The 22329-nt window shown below is 34.6% G+C and overlaps 1 protein-coding gene across 7 annotated transcripts in view; it reads left to right on the top strand.

The window, feature by feature from the left end:
- CEP350 (centrosomal protein 350) overlaps window positions 1-22329 on the top strand; it is a 155596-nt gene that overhangs the window by 27627 nt on the left and 105640 nt on the right. For 6 of the 7 annotated variants that reach the window (XM_070473985.1, XM_020868870.2, XM_070473989.1 and 3 more), the window contains exons 5-11: window positions 779-938; window positions 5243-5865; window positions 9693-9806; window positions 13594-13707; window positions 17868-18014; window positions 19233-19891; window positions 20672-20793. In XM_070473985.1, the coding sequence (XP_070330086.1) occupies window positions 779-938; window positions 5243-5865; window positions 9693-9806; window positions 13594-13707; window positions 17868-18014; window positions 19233-19891; window positions 20672-20793 (1939 nt within the window). The remainder of the gene's footprint in view (window positions 1-778; window positions 939-5242; window positions 5866-9692; window positions 9807-13593; window positions 13708-17867; window positions 18015-19232; window positions 19892-20671; window positions 20794-22329) is intronic. The other variant, XM_070473988.1, reaches the window with a different exon arrangement.

Raw genomic sequence — 22329 nt, 5'->3', positions numbered from 1 at the left:
ATGAATTTTTTGTATTTCAGTTTAATTTCTCGATATAATCCCTTATATTTCCTTGTTCTTTTGTCAGAGACTAGATGCTTAATCAGCATTTAGTTTTTTTCCTTTGGTACTGAGTAGTTATGAAGCAGCCTCATATTCAGTGACTGTAGACGACGTTTTCACCATCTTTTGATCAGGGACTTAGCGCCACAGCATCACCTTTGGCAGCGAGTTTTCATTTGTTAGTGAGAATTTGATTTTGAGCCTTTAGGGTTATATATGTCCTTTTTTAAAAAAAAAATTCACAGGTATTTCAGTTTGAAATTTAATTGACTTAAGACTTGTTTTTTTGATTGGGGTTTATGATCAAAATTAGAATATTTGTTTTACAAATACTATCATAAATTGACACTGTCAATATTTTCTTTGGTTACCTTTCATATATTTAATTTTGTGGTTGCATAATTAGTGAAATAAACCTGCAGATTAACTGAAACTATGATTCTTTTTTATTAATCTGTGAGTCTGTTGGGTTTTATCTGATGCATCCTTTTTGAAGTGAGAGCCTTTGACAAAAAGGAATTTTTTATTTAGAGGTTTTCTTTGTATTGTTTGCTTAGAATGCAGTCTTTATAGGTTGAGTTACTGTAATAACTGAATTTTTTTGATCTACTTGCATGATATCAGCTTGAGAGTCCAGAAACGATAAGATACCTAAGTTATTTTCTTAAATGCTAGCTATGTTCAGAGACAGTTGTATTTTATATCATATGTTTTCATAGATTTCCTTTTTCTTCAGATGGTAGATACCTGGATGATTCTTGGGTTAATGCTCCAGCCTCCAAATTTTCTAAATCACAAAAAGAAAAATCTCGTAGTCCTCTCAGAGCTACCACCCTGGAGAGTAATGTAAAAAAAATTAATCGTGTGGAGTTTCGTGACCCTTTGGTTTCTTACAGGTTAGTGTGGATTTCTTTTTTTTTTAATTATCTATGGAGTTAACCTGTAGTATTTGTACTAATATTATAGTTTATTTTCTCAGTTTGTCATCACACTCTGAATCTAGTATTATTACCTTTTCCATTTTCCAAAAAGGTAAAGCAAAATCTTTTATATTATGAAATGCTAACTTTCTGTTCTTTTACAGATTGAATATTTGGGGGGAAGTAGTAATATTTGCTTCAGACCACTCCATTGTAATATGTTTCCTACAAACAAATTATTCAGTTTCTGGAAGTATGGCTTTCTTCTTCCTTATATCTCAGATTGGGTGTTCTACACAGTGGTCTTCACATAGTTTAGTTTTCTTCTCTTTTTTGAGTTGGACGGTTACCTAAAATTTCTTTCTTACGAGAATGTGAGTTGGTTTATTGTTTGACTCTGTTGCCAGTGGCTCGTTTCAACAATTTAGTTAGATGTTCAAGATTGATGAATGAATTTTAATTAATAATTTTAATATATGAATAATAAATATAAAATGCTTTGCATTTTTGTTAGCTAATTTAGGATATTCAACAGATAAAATTAAAGAGTTTTGTATTTGAGGGACATTTTAACTACTGATAGAAATGTGTTCTTGCTGTTAGGATAGCAAATAGTATTAATAGACACTGAAACTTATAGTTCCTTGTGTCATTTATAATCATTTTTTAGTATTTTAAAGTGTCAATAAATAAATTAAGGAGTTTAACAATAATAGTGCTTGGAAGTATTTAGTTTTTTTTTTTTTTGGAAGTACTTAGTTTTTATACTTGCTATTCTTCAGTTGCTAAGTCATGTCTGACTCTTTGCGATCTCATCAACTGCATCCAGGCTTCCCTGTCCTTCACTGTCTCCCCAAGTTTGCTCAAGCTCATGTCCATTGATTCAGTGATGCCTTCCATCAATCTCATCCTCTATTGCCCCATTCTCCTCTTGACCCCAATCTTTCCCAGCATCAGGATCTTTTCCAATGAGTTGGTTCTTCACATCAGGTGGCATTCAGTATCAGTCCTTCCAGTGAATATTCAGGGTTGATTTCCTTTAGGATTGAATGGTTTGATCTCCTTGTTGTCCAAGGGACTCTCAAAAGAGTAGCCTCCAGCACCACAGTTCAAAAGCATCAGTTCTTCAGCACTCAACCTTCTCTATGGTCCAACTCTCACATCTTTTATTTGAGATAAAAAATTGGGGTGATGAAGGTGAATTATGCTTCCTTGGTGGCTCAGTGGTAAAGAATCTATCTGCCTGTAATGCAGGAGCTGTGGGTGACGTGGGTTCATTCCCTGGGTTGGGAAAATCCCCTGGAGGAGGGCATGGCAATCCACTCCAGTATTTTTGCCTGGGGAATCCCATGGACAGAGGAGCCTGTGGGCTACAGTCCATAGGGTCAAAAAGAGTTGGACACGAGCAACTTAGCACGCAAGCATGCAGAGGTACATTATGGGTTTGATTTTCAGTGCGTTCCATTTGATGCAATTTTGAAATATCTAGGTGAAAATATTCAGTCGGCAGTTGGATGTTTAGGTAGGAATGTGTGTGGAAAAGTCAGTGCTGTGAATATAAATATGGGAGTTGTCAGTAGCATTGAAGTGATAAAAGTGAAAAAAATAAATAGAGAAGAGGCCAGGGACTTAATCTGGGTACAAGTGCATAGTTTAGAAAAAGGAGAAAGGGAAAATTTAAAAGAATAATGAGATGCCTAGAAACATAATCACTATCGGAATTGAAACTAAATTACTATTACTATTCTAATATTCTTTCTGCAAATAATACTACCTCACATTTAAAATTGTGTAATTATGTATCTTTTAAGAAAAGAAACAAATACCCATAGGATAGCTGTGAATAGAACACCCTTCACCTGGCCATCTCCATTCATCATCTAAAACTCACTTTTTATCACCTTCTGTATGAAACACTGCTCATTTCATTCCCTAGCTTATTCAACCCTTCCTCTGTGCTTCCCAGGTGGCACTAAGTGGTAAAGAACCTGCTTGCTAATGCAGGGGACAGAAGAGACTCAGGTTCGATCCCTGGGTCAGGGAGATCCCTTGGAGGAGGGCGTGGCAACCCACTTCAGTATTCTTGCCTGGAGATTCCTATGGACAGAGGAGCCTGGCAGGCTGTAGTCCATGGGGTCATAAGGAGTCGGACAGGACTGAAGCGACTTAGTATCACCTGTGCTTCCTCTGTTGGAGCATTTTCATGTTGCATTGTATTTTGATTAAATGTGTACTCATTACATTACTTTATGTAAAACTACAAATCTGTCTCATTCCCAAACCATTATCTTAATGCTTGTCATTTAGCTAAATATTCTGTAGATATTTATGGTAATTTTCATATTTATAGAAAAGTTGAAAGAATTGCATAGTGAACATCTTTATTCATAATAGATATTTAATGAGTGAGTGACTGAAAGACTGTGTGAAATTACTTTTTTTTTTTAAAAGTTCATTTATTTTGTTCTGTCTAATTTGGCTCTGCTGGGTCTTAGTTGTGGTGTGCTGAGATCTTTAGTTGCATGTGGAATCTAGTTCCCTGACCGGGGATGGAACGTGGCCCCCTTCATTGAGAGTGCAGAGTCTTAGCCATTAGCCTATGAGGGCAGTCCCTACTTTACTTTTTTTGGTTAATTGTCCTTCCCTTATGATTAAGACATGTAGGTAAACTACCATTTTATACTTTACTTTCTTTTCGTGTTGTTCAGTCGCTACGTTGTGTCTAACTCTTTGCGATCCCATGGACTATAGCTTGCTAGGCTTCTCCGCCTGTGGGATTTCCCAGGCAAGAATAGTGGAGTAGGTTGCCATTGCCTTCTCCAAGGCATCTTCCTGACCCAGGCATAGAACTACATCTCCTGCATTGGCAGGTGGGTTCTTTACTGCTGATGCTGATTTTAGACCTTAATCATTTCAACAGTGAGTTGTTGCAGTCTGGTTGAGATAGTGAAAATAATTGAATTTAGTCTTGATCTCTTGTGGAAGCTGCAGAACTCTGTTCTCAGCCCCCATCTTATTTAATAATCAGCCTCTTAGAAGAGGGTCTAATGTTTTTTGAGTCATGGACCCCAGTGAGAATCTGATGAAAGCTATAGACTGTCTCCTTAGAAAAATGCACACAATCGTGCACTCAGGATAGCTGCAAAATTACCATATTTTGCTGTAATAGAGTCATGAATTTAATAATTTTTGTGATATTTAGAGTTTTATGCCTAAAGTGAAAGATTTAGACCAGTAATATACAATGGCACCATTAAAGTGAACCACACATATGTAATTTAAATATTTTTATTAGTCACATGCACATACCCAAAGATGTTTTATGGTCTTTATTTTTTAATTTTTTAGAATATGGTATGTAATTTACATTACAGCACATCTCAGTTTGGATTAAGCACATTCAAGTGCTCAGTTGCCACATGTGGCAAATGTCTACTCTTTCAGAACTTGGAGATCCAGATTGTTATGTCTGTTTTTATAATTTTGTTAGGTAGTTTTTCATGTCTTCTTCCTACTGCTGAGGCTTGTCTTCATTAATCTCCCTTTTAATAACTGCTTCTGTTTCTAAAATACAACTTACTAGAATGATACATAAAATCAAAATAGTTTCTGAAGGAATACTTTTGCTAGTGTTTTTGTGAGTAGAGAATATGGACTTTGTGATGTGTGCTTTGGCTGTGTCCAGTCTTCTTTGCCTACTCTGGAATTTCTAGACATGCTTTACATAATTTGAAGCTGCCAAAAAAGTTGTCTGTAGTTCAGAGAGATTTAACTTTACTAGTAACCACATTTATTTGGAGGTGAATGTTTATTGTACTTCCACTTTATTTCTACTCCCAGTCTACTTGTTAATTTCATACACTATTTAGAAGTTATATATATGAAATGCTGGAATTTGAGAACTTTTCCCCCTAGTTCTTAAGATTTTATGGAGAAGTAAGATGTACGTTTTGGTAGTAAGTGTCAAGTGAATATCCAAAGTGAGATTGTAATTCTGCTTTCTGGGGTTCTTAAAGGAAATCTCTGCATGCATCTTTTGCATAGTTTTTATTTTATAATATGCACATTATGATTTAGATTATTTGCCATAATCTAACCTGTGATACCCAGGAGGCACTGAACATTGAATTTTAATAGTAGTAATGATTATCTTGTTATTTCTAACCTACTAGAGTGTCTAGGTTTTGGAGTCTCTAATGTTTACTTAAGAGTTCTCCATTCAGTTTGTATGACTGGTTTTTGTATTCTTTATTTAAAGCTTATTATTTCTTTAATAATAGGGAAGTCCATGGCACACCGTCCAGTACAAGTCCCAGCCATTTAGAGTCAAAGCATGTATATTGTGTGGATGTTAATGAAGAGAAGCCTGAGAGTGGGAAGCGGTTGATGTGCAGTCGAGAAGATCGGAATATACTTTGCTGTGATTTTGAGAGCTCCCGATCATCTGCCGTCGATGATACAGTTGTTAGGTTTCTAAACGATCGACCAACAATTGATGCATTGCAAAATTCTGAATGTTTGATTAAGGTGGCAGCTGCAGTGAGAAGTGATGAAGAAAAACCTAATAGAACAAAAGGAAATGAGAACACTTTGAAGTCTTCTGTGTGTAACATGGGCCATAACATTGATTCAAAAGTGTTATGGTTAACTGACTCTTCTCCGTCTTCTACTAGTACTTGTAATTCCCAAAGATTAGATATCCTAAAGCGACGACAACATGATGTCAAATTGGAAAAACTCAAGGAGCGGATTAGGAAACAGTGGGAACACTCAGAAGAAACAAATGGCCAGGGCCAGAATCTGGGTCATATTGACCATCCAGTAATGGTTGTTAATGTTGATGGCTCAGTGACAGCAAAAGTCAGGAAAGTGGCAACAGCACCACCTGCTCCAACATATAAAGGTTTGTAATCAGTGTTTGCATCTTCTCTATTCCAGCCTCCTTGTCTCCCTGTTTCCGTAGGATGTATTCGAGTAGAGAGGATCATCTTTAGAATAGGGGGTGATTCTCAAATCAAATGCATAAAAAAATTAATTCAAAGTGCATGCTAAAAATGCAGATTCAGATGCCTTAAGAGGTTCTTTTAGTTTGAGACCTACCATATGAACCTTTAATAAGCTGAACAAAAGAGAAAATAAAAATTAGTATAAATTTCAGAGAACTGAAAGAATATTGCTCTTATTCTGCCATTGTATTTCGATTGTTATTAGAAATTCTTTCAGAAGCAATGTTTGAAAGATGGTTCAATCACTGCTAGTTAATATTTGGTTACAGAATATCTTGGCACTGACATTTTGATCCTGTTTAGTTAACCTTAGAATTTTGACAGGGGTTTTCTCCACGTTTAAGAAAACAGTAAATCAGATTTCCATTGAGAAGATGCTTTTCAGAGAGAATTTCTGCTTTCAGCCCTACTCAAGTTTTTATATATGGAGGTTTTAGTAGTTTGCATTTTTTGTTCCTGAAATTATTTTCACAGGGTCAGGGTCATCTGTGTAAAATTTTGATTCATTGATGAAGTTACTCAGACTTTTGTCTTCAAGTTCCTACCATCCTGGCCTTTTTTTTGCAGATATTTTTTCAAGTTCAGTATTTATAAATGTATGAAAATCAAATATAGTCAAGATTGGTTTATTCTGTTAATTTTAACAGAACAAACTATCTACAGTTTGAACAGTTTATCAGTTTTTTTGTGATATGTTTTGCTAGTAATATTCATTATGAATTAAAGAGAGATAATTAGCATTTTATTCTAGATAATTTATGATAAAATTGTGGGTAGTTCTCTGAATAAAATTCTTTCTTATCCTTCAAGTTGTGTGCCATGTAGAAATTGTCCATATTGCTGACAGAGCAATTAGCGAATAATGGGGTCAGAAGTTCTTTCTGGTTCTAAGATAGTGATTATACAAAACTTTGGCTATATTTATATCAGACTCATTAAATGCAGATTGTACCTTTAAGGTTTGTTCATTCTAGAAGTCAAAGTCTGCAGTTTCAAAAGTTCTTCCACTAAGGCAGAGTTAAGATGGTTGATTTGAATCTGTGTTTTATTTAATAATTTATAAAAATCTAAAAATTAAGAAAAGAAAGCAATCTTAAAGAATCAGAGTGAAAATCTTAAGTATGACTTTAAGTTGTGACTAGATTTTGTATATTCCTTTTATCACTGGTTTTAATACTTTAGTTTCTGTATTAAAATGTATTATGAATGTAACTTTTATGAGGTTAACTAATGAAATATAGTATTCATTTCAGAAATCATAAGAATATGGTTTCCAGTGGTATCCTGAGCAGTGGATTTATCTTTTCCAACAGTGAAGAACTGTTTTTCTGCTAACATTTTGTCAGTGTAAATTAAACATATCTTAATATACTGTATTCTGAAGTGACATTTTAATTTCATTTGTTTAAATACTTAATAAATTCACTTGATTTGCAATTGAAAAGACGAAAAAGACATACATTGAAAACCTGTATGATACAGGTGCTCCAGTCACCTGGTCCCCTTTCTGGAGGTTACGTGTGTTAACAATTTATGTATCATTCCAGAGATAATTTTCTCTTACACAAATGAGAGAGAGAGAGAGAAAAGAGAGAAGGAGATTTTTCTTTGTCTTTGTATATAGTTGTTAGTATATGAAACCCATTCTAAACACATTACATTTATGTGTGTATGTTTAAAATTTGAAGTAGTGAACACAGTGGTTCTTTCTTGTTTTATACTTAGTGGTTTACATATCTTTTTCTTTCTGGTTTAAATGCCCAAGAAGGTTAAGAGCCTATATTGATCATCTGTATTTTATTTTAAAGCTTAGTACAGTGTCTTGGACACAAATGCACAGTAAATTTTTTATTCTATTCAATAAATTCAATTAGAAAAAATGTGCACAAAGAGAATGGATATAAAAACTGGGAAACAGAAAGAGAAGCTGATGAAGATACTGAAAGCTGCTTAAAGTTAACTTATAAGTAAAGATGCAAATATAAAGAAAGGCTCCCATAAAGATAAATACTTCCTAAAGAAAAGAGAAGAAAAAATGATAAGGTTGAATGTAGAGAGATGGAATGAGGGTAAGAAATGTTGGGAGGAAGATAGGTTTACATGGAAGTGCCATGCTTTCTTGTTATAAACTGTAGTTTGCAATAGACTAAACACTATGTTTATAAACTTTCTGTTTATATAGCTATAAGCATAGTTGTGTGTGCCCCGTGGTACAAATTTCAGGTAAAATTAAGCTTATGCTGTTGTCATAAGAGCTGAATAGATTATTTTCTATTAGACGTGTAATTATTTTACCAGTAACATTTTATCTAGCACTTTTAAAGTGCTTTTACCAATTTTTGACTCCATTAAATTGATTTAATTTTTACAAAATATTTCATAGCAATTCTTTGGTAAGTCAGCCCATTTGAAAATACAAATCTTTTTACTATCCTTGTTATCATCCATATTCATTACTTTATCTTTTTTTGTAAAGTAACATTTTAAGTTTAGTGTATTTCTTAAGGAGTAGTGATAAATTTGAAGTAGGAAATTAGAATGATAATTTCTAGGAAATAGCACATGTGTAATGTTTGTTGAGAAATTGAACAAGGATGTTCTAAGGAACTGTTTTCCACACTTTGGTTGTCTGATTTTGTCTGTGTAGACAGAAGCTTGTCCATTTGTTCAGCCATAGGCAAAATCAGACAGATGGTAGTGATTAATGCCTGTCTTCAAAGAAAAGAAGAGTGAGTGTTGTTGTTTCTTCTCAGACTTGAAAAGGTAGTTTGTTTGTCTGATATCCATAATTTATGATTGACATTCTTTTATCATTTAATTTGGTGCTTCTCCATTTCTAGTCTTTTTGAACAAATGCATATTGTTTTGTTTAACTGAAGCTTACTTTCCAAACAGCACTTGTTAACACATTATGTGGTATAGCTCATGATGCATTCCTCTTTTAAAAGCTTATAAAGCTGTTCAACATTTAATTGTTAGGGATGCACAAATCAAAACCACAGTGAGATACCATTTCATACCTATGAGGGTGACTATAATAAAAAAAGACAATAACAAGTGAGGATATGGAGAAATTGCTGGTAAAAATGTAAAATGGTACAGCTTCTTTAGAAAACATCTTGACAGTTCCTTAACGAGTTCAACATAAGAGTTACCATTTGACCCCAGCAACTCCTAGATATACTACCCAAGGGAATTGAAAAAGGTATATTTACACACATCCTTGTGCATATGTATTTATAACGACATTATTCATAATAGCCAAAAAGTAGAAACAGCCCAGATGTTCATCAACTGGTAAATGGATAAGCAAACATTGATATATCTGTACAATGGAGTATTCTTCAGCAATAAAAGTTAAATGAAAGAAGCCAGACACAAAAGGCCACACACATTGTAGGATTCTATTTATATGGAAATGTCCAGAATAGGCAAATCTATAAAGATAGAAAATAGTTGAGTAGTTGGCAGGGAATAGAGGGAGTGGTGTGGGGAGCAACTGCTAATGGGTACAGGGTTACTTTTCAGGGTGATGAAAATGCTCTACAATTAGATGGTGGTGATAGTTGTATAACTATCTGAATATCCTAAAAAGCAGGGAGTTGTACACTTTAAAAGAGTAAATTTTATAGTATATTAATTTATTTCACTTAAAATTAAGAATGTAACAAAACTTTGAATGCAGTATTGATAAGGATGTTTTGTATTGTTGGTTATATATTAGGCTTCAATCCTTCAGAGACCAAGATTCGAACACCTGATGGGAAAGTATGGCAGGAGGCTGATTTTCAAAACATGAGTAGAGAACTGTATCGTGACTTAGCACTTCACTTTGCAGGTGAGAGTAGAGTGTTCCTAGGTTTTGAGTGTTTTATCATGCATACTACCTAAGTTGCAATACTGAAACATAAAATTGTCACCAAACTAAAGTTATTTCCCATTTCTAAATGCATAGTATACTTAAGTAGTGATATTGTCAGTCACAAGACTCTTAGCTTCTAGGCTTTGCTCCAGGGTTAAATTAGCATATATAGCTGAAAAGATAGAAACTAGGCTATTTTTAAACTAAGGGACTTTCTGAGTGGGCTTGTCTGATTTGATGGAGACATAACAGTCTAGTTGAAGTTTACTATCCCTCTGAGATCTTTGAAATGGTCAGTAATTTGGTGGGCAGCAGATAAGATACTAATGTGAGGGCAAAAAGCAGGAAGAAAAATGAACATTATTGGAAGGGAATAATGTGTGTTAGAGGATTGGAAATAGGAAGAACTTACGGAAAACTGGAAGAGGAAAATAGGAAGATCATACATATAATATTACTATATTGAAACCTTGTATGATTTGTTAGAGGATTGGAAATAGGAGGAACTTATGGAAGACTGGAAGAGGAAAATAGGAAGATCATACATATAATATTACTATATTGAAACCTTGTATGATTTGGGCAAGATGCTGCTGGTTACTTAGTCTCCTGAATGTTTTCCAGTTGACGAAGTGTAAACTCAAGGAGTAATTTTCCCATGGTTGCATAGAGCAGTTAAGAATTGAAGCCAAGGTTTAAAACCAACTCAGTCTGACTCTAAAGCCTGAGATTTTTCTGGTAAGCCCTAGTAGAGAGTCTGCTAATAAATATTATGGCATCAACTGTCCAGTCCAATTTTCCTACTATTATTTTTGGAACAATATCTTCAGAAATTTTTTATCATATGAAAAGGAAATATAATGCAATAGTTAAGAGCACAGATTTTGGAATTAGTTTACAAGGATTCTAATTCTGACTCTGCCACTTAATTAGCTTTTCATACTAGCTGTGTTACATAAACTCTCTTCCTTGGTTTTCTCATCTGTAAAATAAGAATGGTAATATGCTTCATAGAAGACTAGTGGAATGATGTATGCCAAAGAACTCTTAAAGAGGTCTGCCTATTATAGTTTGCCTTCTCTTTTGGTGGGTCATCTCCCCTGCTGCTTCTATCTTAAACAAAACCCATCTACTTCTGTATTAAATTCCATTTGCTGTAGTGTATTTAAGGGCATTACGACGACTCTGTTTTCTCTTTCCCATCATCAAGTTTTCCCTCTCTGTGAGGTCATGCCCATCAACATAGTGTTTGATAACATGCTGTTATCTGGGCCATCATAAAAGAACCCCTCTTTTGGCCCTACTCTGCTTTGTTTCTCTCTTTTTATTTACAATGAAGCTTCAGAAAGTTGCTTCATCTTCATAGTCTCTAATTTTTCTCCTCCATTTTACTCCTGAATCCTTTCTGTTAGGTTTTTGCTCCTACTTCTCTGGACTGCTGTTACCAAGGTCATCAGTGACTTCCACATTGCTAAATCCAGTGTGTAATTCTCATTTGTTATTCTGCTTGATCTCTCAGAAGCATTTAGTTCAGTTCAGTCGCTCATTTGTATCCAACTCTTTGTGACCCCATGGACTGCAGCACTCTAGGCTCCCCTGTCCATAACCACCTCCCAGAGCTTGCTCAAACTCATGTCCATCGAGTCGGTGATGCCATCCAACCATCTCATCCTCTGTCTTCCCCTTCTCCTCCTGCCTTCAATCTTTCCCAGCATCAGGGTCTTTTCCAGTGAGTCACCTCTTCGCATCAGGTGGCCAAAGTATTGGAGTTTCAGCTTCAGCATCAGTCCTTCCAGTGAGTATTCAGGACTGATTTCTTTTAGGATGGACTGGTTGGATCTCCTTGCAGTCCAAGGGACTCTTTAAGAGTCTTTTCCAACACCACAATTCAGAAGCATCAATTCTTCGGTTCTCAGCTTTCTTTATGGTCCAACTCTCATATCCATACATGACTACTGGAAAAACCATAGCTTTGACTAGATGGACCTTTGTTGGTAAAGTAATGTCTCTGCTTTTTAATGTGCTGTCTAGGTTGGTCATAACTTTCCTTCCAAGGAGCCAGTGTCTTTTAATTTCATGGCTGCAGTCACCATCTGCAGTGATTTTGGAGCCCCCAAAATAAAGTCTCTCTCAGAAACGTTGGATATCACTAATCACTTCATCTTTGAAATTCTTCACTTGGAATTTTATCTATGATACCATAAGTGTTTAATTTTCCTCCTAAGTTTATCTGCTCTTTTTCATTCTTTTTTTTCCCTTATTAACTATCTATCTCTGAACATTGGCATGTCCCGGTCCCTCTGCTTGGATCTCTGTTTCTCATTGTTTTCTTTTTTCATTTTTCTTTTCTCTTCCATCCCTTTCTTTTTACTTTATTGTTTTTTAAAATTTTTGTTTATCCATATACAAACTAGGCAAGCTCATTGAGTTTCAGTACTTTAAATATTCTCTGCTGATGTTTCCCAGATTTATGTCTCTGACCAGACTTCTCTGAATTCAGATTCATATCCAGCTGCTAACTCTGCACCTCCCCCTGGATGTATAATAAATTTCTTAAGCTTAACATATCCAAAAATGGAGCTGGCTAACTAAATGAGGTCATGGTACACCCCTTAAACTTATTCCTCTGGTAGTCTCTCCATCTTACTGGAGAGTAAATCTTATCCTTCTGATTATTCAGGTCCAAAATCCTTGGTCATCCTTGATCCCTCTGTTTCTCTCATACCTTATATCTAAATTGTCTGAAATACCTCTAAAATATAATCACCTTCACTTACCACCTAGGTTCAAGCCATCCACTGTCAGTCTCCTGGCTAGATTACTGCAGTAGCCTTCTAACTGGTTACCCTGCTTCTGCTCTTCTAATGAATCTGTTCTCATCATAGCTATCAGAGTAAGCTTGTTAAAATATCATTTAGGTCATGTCACGCCTTTGCTCAAAAATTTCTCATCCTATTCTTGAATAAACCTGAAGTTCTCACAGTGACCTATAAAGCCCTATGTAATCTGGCTCTCAGTTATGTATCTTGACCCTAACTCTTGCTGCTTTTCTCTTTCTTCACTTTATTCAGATTGATTTCCTTGCTGTTTCTTAGACACTAAGTATGCTTCTGCCTCAGGGTCTCTGAATCATGCTTAAATCTTTGCTCAGGATGCAGAGCACTATATATATTTAAAGTACATTTATGCAGATCTGTGGTTGAGATTAATTTTCAAATTTATGTGTATAGTCAGTTTATTTCTGCAGATTAGAATTTAAAAATTAGTGAGTAGTAGTTTATATGTGAAATACTTTGACATATTTCACTAGCCTAATCATAAAAGGGCCTAATTTAGTAATATTGAGTATTTTATAAAGTTTTATTCTAGAAGTTCATGAATATTTCAGTTAAGTGGGAATTTTTAAATGAAATAGGAATCTGTGGAAGTGCTTACTTCTGAGGTTCTCTAAATGCTGTGATCTAGCTTGGAAAGCATTATTGTTGTTGCTTCTTTCAATTTGTGAAAACCAGGTGAGTGTCTCAAGCGTTTCTTGAAAAAAAAAAACAAAAAAAAAACTGAAACCTAACAGTAGAGTAATCGTAATCTCTAGACCCTTCTGTAAGAGGACTTGAGATTGCAGCTTTTGAGTCAGAGAAATAGCGAAGGTTTCTCTCTCCCTGCCTGAACCATGTATTCTCTATAGATTTCTCATACTGGGGGAAGGATGAGTGGGTCAGTAGCACTCATTATAATATTTGCTATAAATGTTTCTGTTTTTCAGATGATACCTCTATGAAAGAAAAACCAGCTGAAAAAAGTAAAGAGAAAAAAATGGTCAAGCCAGTACGAAAAGTCCAAAAGGTAGCACAGTTATCAAGTTCAGAATGCAAAACAGGTTGGTTTTCTCAATATCAGGCCCAAAATTATATATTAGTGAAATGCCATCTATGCAGAAATAAATGTTCTTATTATTTGACATATACAAAAATTTAGTATATTTTATGTATCATTTTATGTGTGTTTTCTTGAAGTTGACATATTTAGAATATATAGTCTGATAAATCTTCATATATGTATATACTCATGAAATATATTCACCATGATACTGAATAGTGCCCCCCACAGTATTTTCTGTCATTATTTTTTAATAGAAATTAACCAGATTAAAGGTAGTGGTTTTTATATAGTGAACTTTTACATACAGAGGGATGGCTTATGCCTATAGGTAAGTTTCTTCACTTATAAGTGAATAAATATTGCACAAGAAAAATCTGGCAGTCTGTGCTAGTAATGGACTGGACTCTGAATAAATCAAGATGGGGGAAAAAGAATTCCCTAGCTTTATAGTGATTAACATTTCATGCTTAATCTAGAGTGCCTGAATTTTTATGCTGATTCTGTCATGTCTAACTTTGTTCCTTTGGTAATTAAGTTAACTTTGGTGTCCTTTGGTTTCCCTGTTTGTAAATGGGAAACCACTAGTTACTTTTCTCATAGGTTGTTGTGAAAACTAAAATAGTTAATACGAAAAGTACTCAATATAGTACCTGACACATTGTAAACGCTCAATTGTTAGGTGTAATTTCTCTACTACTAATTATTATTTCTAGCTACATTGAAAATGGCTGTTTAGTGTGTCGTATTTAAGTCATTGGGTAATTTGGGTCAAGGGAGTGGAGAAAGTTGGAAACTTGTCACTTTCAGTTTGGAGACAACTCAGACATTCATTATGCAAATGTATTTGCTTTATTTAAGGTACTGGGGTGTTCTAAGCTTAGGCAGTATAGTGGTAGGCAAGATGCACGTAGCCCCTTCCCTCCTGGAACTTAGAATCTTGTCAGGAAAAAAGTAGATATGTAGTTAAAGTGTAATGAATATTGAATAAAGTGAAAGTGTTAGTTGCTCCGTCATGTCCGACTCTTTGCCAGCCCATGGACTGTAGCCCACCAGGCTCCTCTGCCCATGGGATTCTTCAGGCAAGAATTACTGGAGTGGGTTGCCATTCCCTACTTCAGAGGGGTCTTCCTGACCCAGGGATTGAACCTGAGTCTCCCACATTAGGGGCAGATTCTTTACTGTCTGAGGCCACAGGGAAGCCCCCAAATAATTGGATAGGGAACATACAAAGTCCTATAAAAACATGAAAATAGAGTGATAGGGCACTGGTTTCTGACCAAGTGCTTGTTTTCTGATCATAGACTAATCAGTTCAGTTCAGTTGCTCAGTCATGTCTGACTCTTTGTGACCGCATGGACTGCAGCATGCTGTCCATCACCAACTCCTGGAGTTTACTCAAACTCATGTCCATTGATTCGGTGATGCCATCCAACCATCTCATCCTCTGTCGACCCCTTCTCCTCCCACCCTCAATCTTTCCCAGCATCAGGGTCTTTTCAAATGAGTCACCTCTTCACATCAGGTGGCCAAAGTATTGGAGTTTCAGCTTCAACATCAGTCCTTCCAATGAATATTCAGAACTGGTTTCCTTTAGGATGGACTGGTTGGATCTCCTTGCAGTCCAAGGCACTCTCAAGAGTCTTCTCCAACACCACAGTTCAAAAGCATCAATTCTTCTGTTCTCAGCTTTCTTTATGATCCAACTCTCAAATCCATACATGACTTCTGGAAAAACCATAGCCTTGACTAGACGGACCTTTGTTGGCAAAGTAATGTCTCTGCTTTTTAATATGCTGTCTAGGTTGGTCATAACTTTCCTTCCAGGGAGTAAGCGTCTTTTAATTTCACGGCTGCAGTCACCATCTGCAGTGATTTTGGAGCCCCCCAAAATAAAGCCTGCCACTGTTTGCATTGTTTCCCCATCTATTTGCCATGAAGTAATGGGACCAGATGCCATGATCTTATTTTTCTGATCATAGACTAATCAAAAGAGTGCCAAATAACTTACTTTGTGACATCCATTGTTAATTGTAGATGCCATACAAGAAAGACCCTGGCTATATACCAATAAAAAAATAAAATTTTATAGGAACAAGAATTACCTGGGTGTAAACTAAACTAATTCTTACATTAAAAAAATGTAACAGAGTGTTTTTCATGTGATATTGTTGTCAGGGGCTTAGTTTGAAAGGAAGCACTGGGACCACTGTAACTTGTAAATACTGATCTTGGATTGTATTTATCCAGTTTTGTGGTGGGCTAATTCTGCCATGTGTGTACTGTGGCAGTTACTGCTACAGAGAGTCATTAAATTGAGTTAAAGGTGTTTTAAGAGTTTATCTATAGTAAAAGTTCTCTTTTTCTACCAATGACTGCATGGGACTATTCCAGAAAGCCAGAATTTAGAAATAACCACCCAGCATATTTGGAAGCCAACATTTATAAATAACTACCCAGCATATTCATGATTGCTTGCTGTTGATTCAGAAAATTAAGCTGAAATTGAAGAGAAACCTGTTCTCCCATTTTGCTTAAGCACATGAAGTATCTTATAAATAGACTGAACAATACACATAAAACCTTTTAAATATTTTAGATAAACTTTTTAAGGTTAATAGCAAGGTGCAAAAGCATTTCTAAAGTAAATAGTACACATTTATAGTTCATGTTTTTTAATGATAGATGTTTTCATTAAAACTACTTTCATTTAAACTTTTAAATGGTACCCTAAATATTTTTTAAAAATTATAGATGTAATAAAGTAGTATCACAGAAAGTTTGGAAAATAGAAAAAAAACAGATAAAAACCACTGCTCTCACTTAAACAAAGGACTAGTAGTTTTGTGTATTTCCTTACAGTAATTTTAAAATCAGTAGTGGATTATTGTAGTCATTGTATTATAAGATTTTATCTTTTTCTCTTAGCATCTTAGGACAAGAACATTTCTGCTATTTTTTATAGAAATTGTAATTGGAAATGGCCACACAGTACTCCTAATAGAAACATAGTTTATCTACTATTCAATATTTAGGTTACTTCTGATATTACATTAATAATGCAGTGAACACTGTCATTTATTTTTTTCTTTCTGTTGGATACATTTCTATTTCTTTGATTATTTGATCAAGGGAAATGACCACTTTGACATGTAGTACTGTTTTTTAAAAATGAAACTATATCCATTGATATTTCAACAAACATAGTAAAAGTGATTTTTAATATAATTTTACCAGCTTTGGCAATGAATGTGAAAGTATTTTTTCTGATTTAAGTAGGTTTAAAGTATTACTTCATTATTTTCATTTCCATTACATTTTTTATATTGCTTTGTATTACAACACTTTTGCATATTTCAGGTTTTTTTTAAATGGTTTCTATTTTATCAGTGGTCTTTCATGGTATTTTTTGTTTTTTAAGTCACTGTCTGTTTTGAAATAATGGTCTAATTTTAATTTTTTTAACCACCTGAAGCTAATAAATGAAATTTTTTTCTCTTGGTAAACAGCTATATTTATTGGAATCTACTTTTATTTTTATGAACTTCTATAATGGCAGTTTAAAGCATTGATGATATTTGCTTTCTGAGTGTCATTGTTTTATGCATTAAAAAGTAATGTGTAGTAATGTGTTATATGTCTATAAAATATAATGTTAAATTCTCTGTAATAACCATCCCCTTCAAAGGTAATCACTGTGAACTCTTTGTTACATGTTTTTTTAAGGTTTTTTCTATGTTTCGCTTAAGTCATTTGCTCATTCAGCAGACATACATTTTACTGTGTCAGGTACTATGCTAATTTTGGTAAACCAAACACTTATAGTTAAGACATATTTTTACTCTGTGCCAAAATTGTTGAATTCGGTGCCCTGGTTCTTAAAGTTTCATAATTCATTAATATTTGGTACTTAACTTTCAAAGCATTTTACAGTTAGTATTTGAGGTGTGTGGGTAAATAAAAATTTAAACAGACTACGTTAATTGATTTGGGGGGACTTGAGTTTAAAAATAAAATCAGATTGTAAATATGTTGACTTTGGCATAAGATAAGCAAAAGATTAATTAAAAATACTTGTATGGGTAAGTAAGAGGTACTTCTTACAGCTAAAATTTAAGTTTTAAATTATATACATATATATTTCTCTCTTTTCTTTTTTAGGTAGCAGTCATCTGATTAGTACATCTTCTTGGCGAGATGGACAAAAATTAGTAAAGAAAATTCTTGGTCCTGCACCTAGAATAGAACAAAAAGAGCGAAGAGCAGCATCAAGTGACAGAAGTGGAAGAGAAAGAACTACTAAATCTGGTGAGCAGTTAAAGTAGTCAGTTAAACTACTTAATCATTTAAATTGTTTAGCAAAGCAATGACAAGTTGCTTGTGTAAGTACTTTGAGAGGTGAAAATACTCTTTTAAGAATACTCTCTAAGATTTTGCTTTTTAATTGTGAATGTAGCTTAAAAAAGAAGAAATGTTCTGTTGGGCTTGGCTATGGATAATTTCCATATATAGATGTTATGTTGATCCTTTTTAAGAATTCTGTTTGTGTTATAGTAATTATAGTTAGCTGTCATTGTGAATAAATAGCAAGGCATCGTATAATCAAATCGTATTAGACTATTAGGGACCTTTAGAGGATTAAGTCCAATCTGTCTTATCGCCATAGATACAAGCAGAAGTAGACATTCACAAGGTTGGATTTTTTTTGTTTGTTTGACAGATTAGGAAACAAGCCCTGAGAGAGAAGTGAGTTTTCTCAAGGATATACATTCAGTGGGTGACACAATTTGATCTAGATCCAGAGCTGTTTAGTTTGACACCCAAGTCCATTCTCCTTTTAAAATGTCATGAATGCCATTTGAAATAACTAATTACTCTTTCATGAACACGAATTTTAGAAAATGAAATATAAATACCTACAAGCCAGCTTTCCTTTTCTATTGAAAAAAATTGCCTCAATTTGAGCTTCTGAAATGGATTCAGTAAGAAGTGCTATTTGATATAGAGAAGTTAATACATTTTTTGTATTTACTCTTTTTATCGGACTTATAAATAAAATCATACCATTGTCAGTCTAAGACTAAGACACATCAGCAAACATTTAGTTGATAAAATGATTGTTTTTCTATATATTTAATTTTTTTCTGTTATTCATTGGAGAGTTATGGCAGCCTAACATCAGTTTTTAACAACTGATTCAGGGTTTGGGGAGAAAGATAAATAGTAACATTAAATATGCATATGGGAGAGAACTAGTATGTCTGTATTAATATTTGATATTGATAATTGTCTATTAATAGTTAAATATTCACATCAACAGCAAGATTGTCCTTATTTCAGAAATATTAAAAGATGTACTTTAAAAAAATGCTGAGGAAGTACAGTTCCTATGGAGTATCAGAATTGTTCTCTTTTTCTTATGTTCTTAGAAGACTTTTTAAGATATTTGAGTTAAAGTAAATTTCCTAATTTTCTCCTTAATGCAGTAAATCTTAGAAATGAATATAGAATTTACATACTTTGCAGGGGGCCATATTGGAAGAGCAGAGTCGGATCCTAGATTGGATGTTTCACATAGACATCGCCCACGAAACTCAGAACGTTCAAGAAGTAGAGCTCGGTCAGAAAATAATGTAAAGAAATTAGCTCCATCTCTTCCAGATAATAAGCAGGAAGAAAATGCTGCCTTAAATAAGGACTTTTTACCTGTTGAAATTCGTGGAATTCTTGATGACCTCCAGTTGGATTCAGCAGCTCAGACTGCAAGACAAGAGACAGGAGAGTTACAGAATCAGAAGTCATCAGCATCCATACAAGCTCCTAGAAGTCATAGCCCAATAAAAAGAAAACCTGACAAAATAACAGCTAATGAAGATCCCCCTGTTATTTCTAAAAAGCGTCACTATGATACAGATGAGGTACGTCAGTACATTGTTAGACAGCAGGAAGAAAGGAAGAGGAAACAAAATGAGGAGAAGAAGGCCCAAAAGGAGGCCACTGAGCAGAAGAATAAACGATTACAGGAGCTCTACCGGAAACAGAAAGAAGCCTTTACTAAAGTGAAAAATGTGCCTCCTTCTGAGCCATCAGCAACTAGGCGACTGCAAGAAACTTACTCCAAATTACTTCTAGAAAAGTCATTGCTTGAAGAGCCAACTCATCAGCATATTATGCAGGAAACACAGGTAATGGTACTAACAAAATTATAAAGGGAGGTAATTCATGGTTAAGAAAAACTTTCTTGCTGTAATATTTAACAATTACTCACTATTCCTAATATTCAGACATATATTTAGACAGTATTTATAATAATGATGGCCTTTCATGAAGTTTATTCTATATGCAGAGTAATTTGAAAAATATAATTGAAAGTAAGTTCTCAGTTTCCTAGAGTGATTGTTGATCTGTCTCATTTCTGGTTATTTATATTGTTGCCTAGTTTTTGTTGTATTACTGAGCAAAGTTAGACTGTGTTAATAATGAAAAACCTAGTTTTGTTATCTGTGCTGAAATTAGAGAATATTCTATTATAGTATGCTAATTTTATGAGTATTGATTTTGTTTTTAAGGATAGTAAGAATAACATTTGAGTCTATGCCATGTGCCGCTTACCATTTTAAAAGCTTTACAGGCTTAAGTTTCAGTAAATCCTCACAACTCTGAGAAGGGGAGGTACTGCTAGTATTTCCACTTACTAGGTGAAAAAGAGAATTAGAAAGAGTATTATTTCCTCCAAAGTACACAGTGAATTGTAGGTGCCCTTGCTGGATTTCAGTTGTAATTTTTGCTGTTAACCGTAATGGCTGGTTTTAAGACAAACTAAGTTAAATTGGTTTTATTTGAGAGGAAAACAGCGCCTGCATTTCATGAACTTTGTAAAGTTGAAGTGACTTAATATTTATCTTATGTGCTCCTTGAATGTGTCTTTATGATGGGAGTCAGATAAAAATATCCTTTTCTTACAGACCAGACCAGGGTATCAGCCATCTGGAGAATCTGACAAAGAGAACAAAGTGCAAGAACGTCCCCCAAGTGCATCTTCCAGTAGTGACATGTCTCTGTCAGAACCTCCACAGCCTCTTGCCAGGTATAAAGGGGAGAATGAAAGATACTTAAGTATCTTTCATGATATTTGCTATAGTGATATCTTTCGTGATATTTACTTTAGTGGTCTATGCCCAGTGAATTTTGTTCATTGACCTTCTCTGGGAACAAGAGGTTTATCTAGAAATTGGATAATAACTTCTGATGGACACTTAAGCATGGTTATACATTTGTACTTGGTGCATGCCCTATTTTGTTGTTCAATTCTTTCCAGTTCTTTAATATTTGGTGTAAATATCAGTTCCTCTCAGGGATCACCTTCAGTTGGAAGTACCCTTGCTTTCTTTGACCTCAACACATGATAAAAGTTTGTTGGATAAGTGAATCACAGTGAAATTAATATTTTTAAATATTTGTGTTAAATATTTTTGAAAAGGTGTTTCTGTATTATTATTCAAAATTTCTTCATATAACACCTACAACAACATATCTTACTTCTCAAAAGCTGTATTTGGATACACATATGAACAACTGAACAAGGACTAAGAGGGGACTTGATTTGAATTCAGATTGGGACTGCGGGCTATTTTACCTTGAATTAAGAATAAAAGATTTTTTTTTCCCCTTGGGCTGTATTGTTTGCAATAAAGTAAACAAGCAAACCTATTTGTCCATGAAAGTTAAGGAGATTTTCAGACTACATGATTATAAATTATACTTTGAAATAATCATTTTTGGAAGAAAAAGATTCTGAAATTCTTCTTTGGGAATGCACAAATAAAAATCAAGTCACCAGTTTGGGGTTAATGTACATATGACCCTCTCACCCCTTGCTGGCCCCCATCACTGCCCCCTCCCCACCAAGAGAATAATAATTTTGATAAAAATAGCTAACATTTATTGTTTGTTACATTTTAGACACTGATCTAAGTACTTTGCATTTAATCCTTGTAAATTCTTTGAGTTCTCTCAGTTGTTGTTGTTCAGTTGCTACATTGTGTCCAACTCTTTGTGACCCTATGGACTATACAGTCCATGGAATTCTCCAGGCCAGAATACTGGAGTGGGTAGCTGTTCCCTTTTTCAGGGGATCTTCCCAACCCATGGATCTAACCCAGGTCTCCAACATGGCAGGCAGATTCTATACCAGCTGAGTCACCAGGAAAGCATACCCTATTGAACTTTTATTATAAGTGAAGTCGCTCAGTCATGTCCAACTCTTTGCCAGGCTCCTCCATCCATGAGATTTTCCAGGCAAGAATACTGGAGTGGATTACCATGTCCTTCTCCAGAGGATCTTCCTGACCCAGGTCTCTGTATTGCAGGCAGACTCTACCTTCTGAGCCACCAGGGAATTTCATTGAACTTTATATATCTTCGTATTAGTACTTAATGTCATCATGTTTAGCTATTTATTAGTCTGTCATCCCTGTTAGATCTTCTGAAGCTGAAGGATTAGGTCTTAATTAGATCAGGTTTATTTCCATTTTTGTGTATGGCTGTTCAACCATTAAAATTAGCATTCTAAACATTTGAATATAAAGATCTCGGATTTTTACTCAGCAGTACCTTTTTATTT

This window comes from Odocoileus virginianus, chromosome 11, assembly GCF_023699985.2.
Source record: "Odocoileus virginianus isolate 20LAN1187 ecotype Illinois chromosome 11, Ovbor_1.2, whole genome shotgun sequence".
In the NCBI taxonomy this organism is placed as follows: Eukaryota; Metazoa; Chordata; class Mammalia; order Artiodactyla; family Cervidae; genus Odocoileus; species Odocoileus virginianus.
Note: the sequence above shows the minus strand (reverse complement) of the source record. Positions and strands in the feature narration are given on the sequence as shown.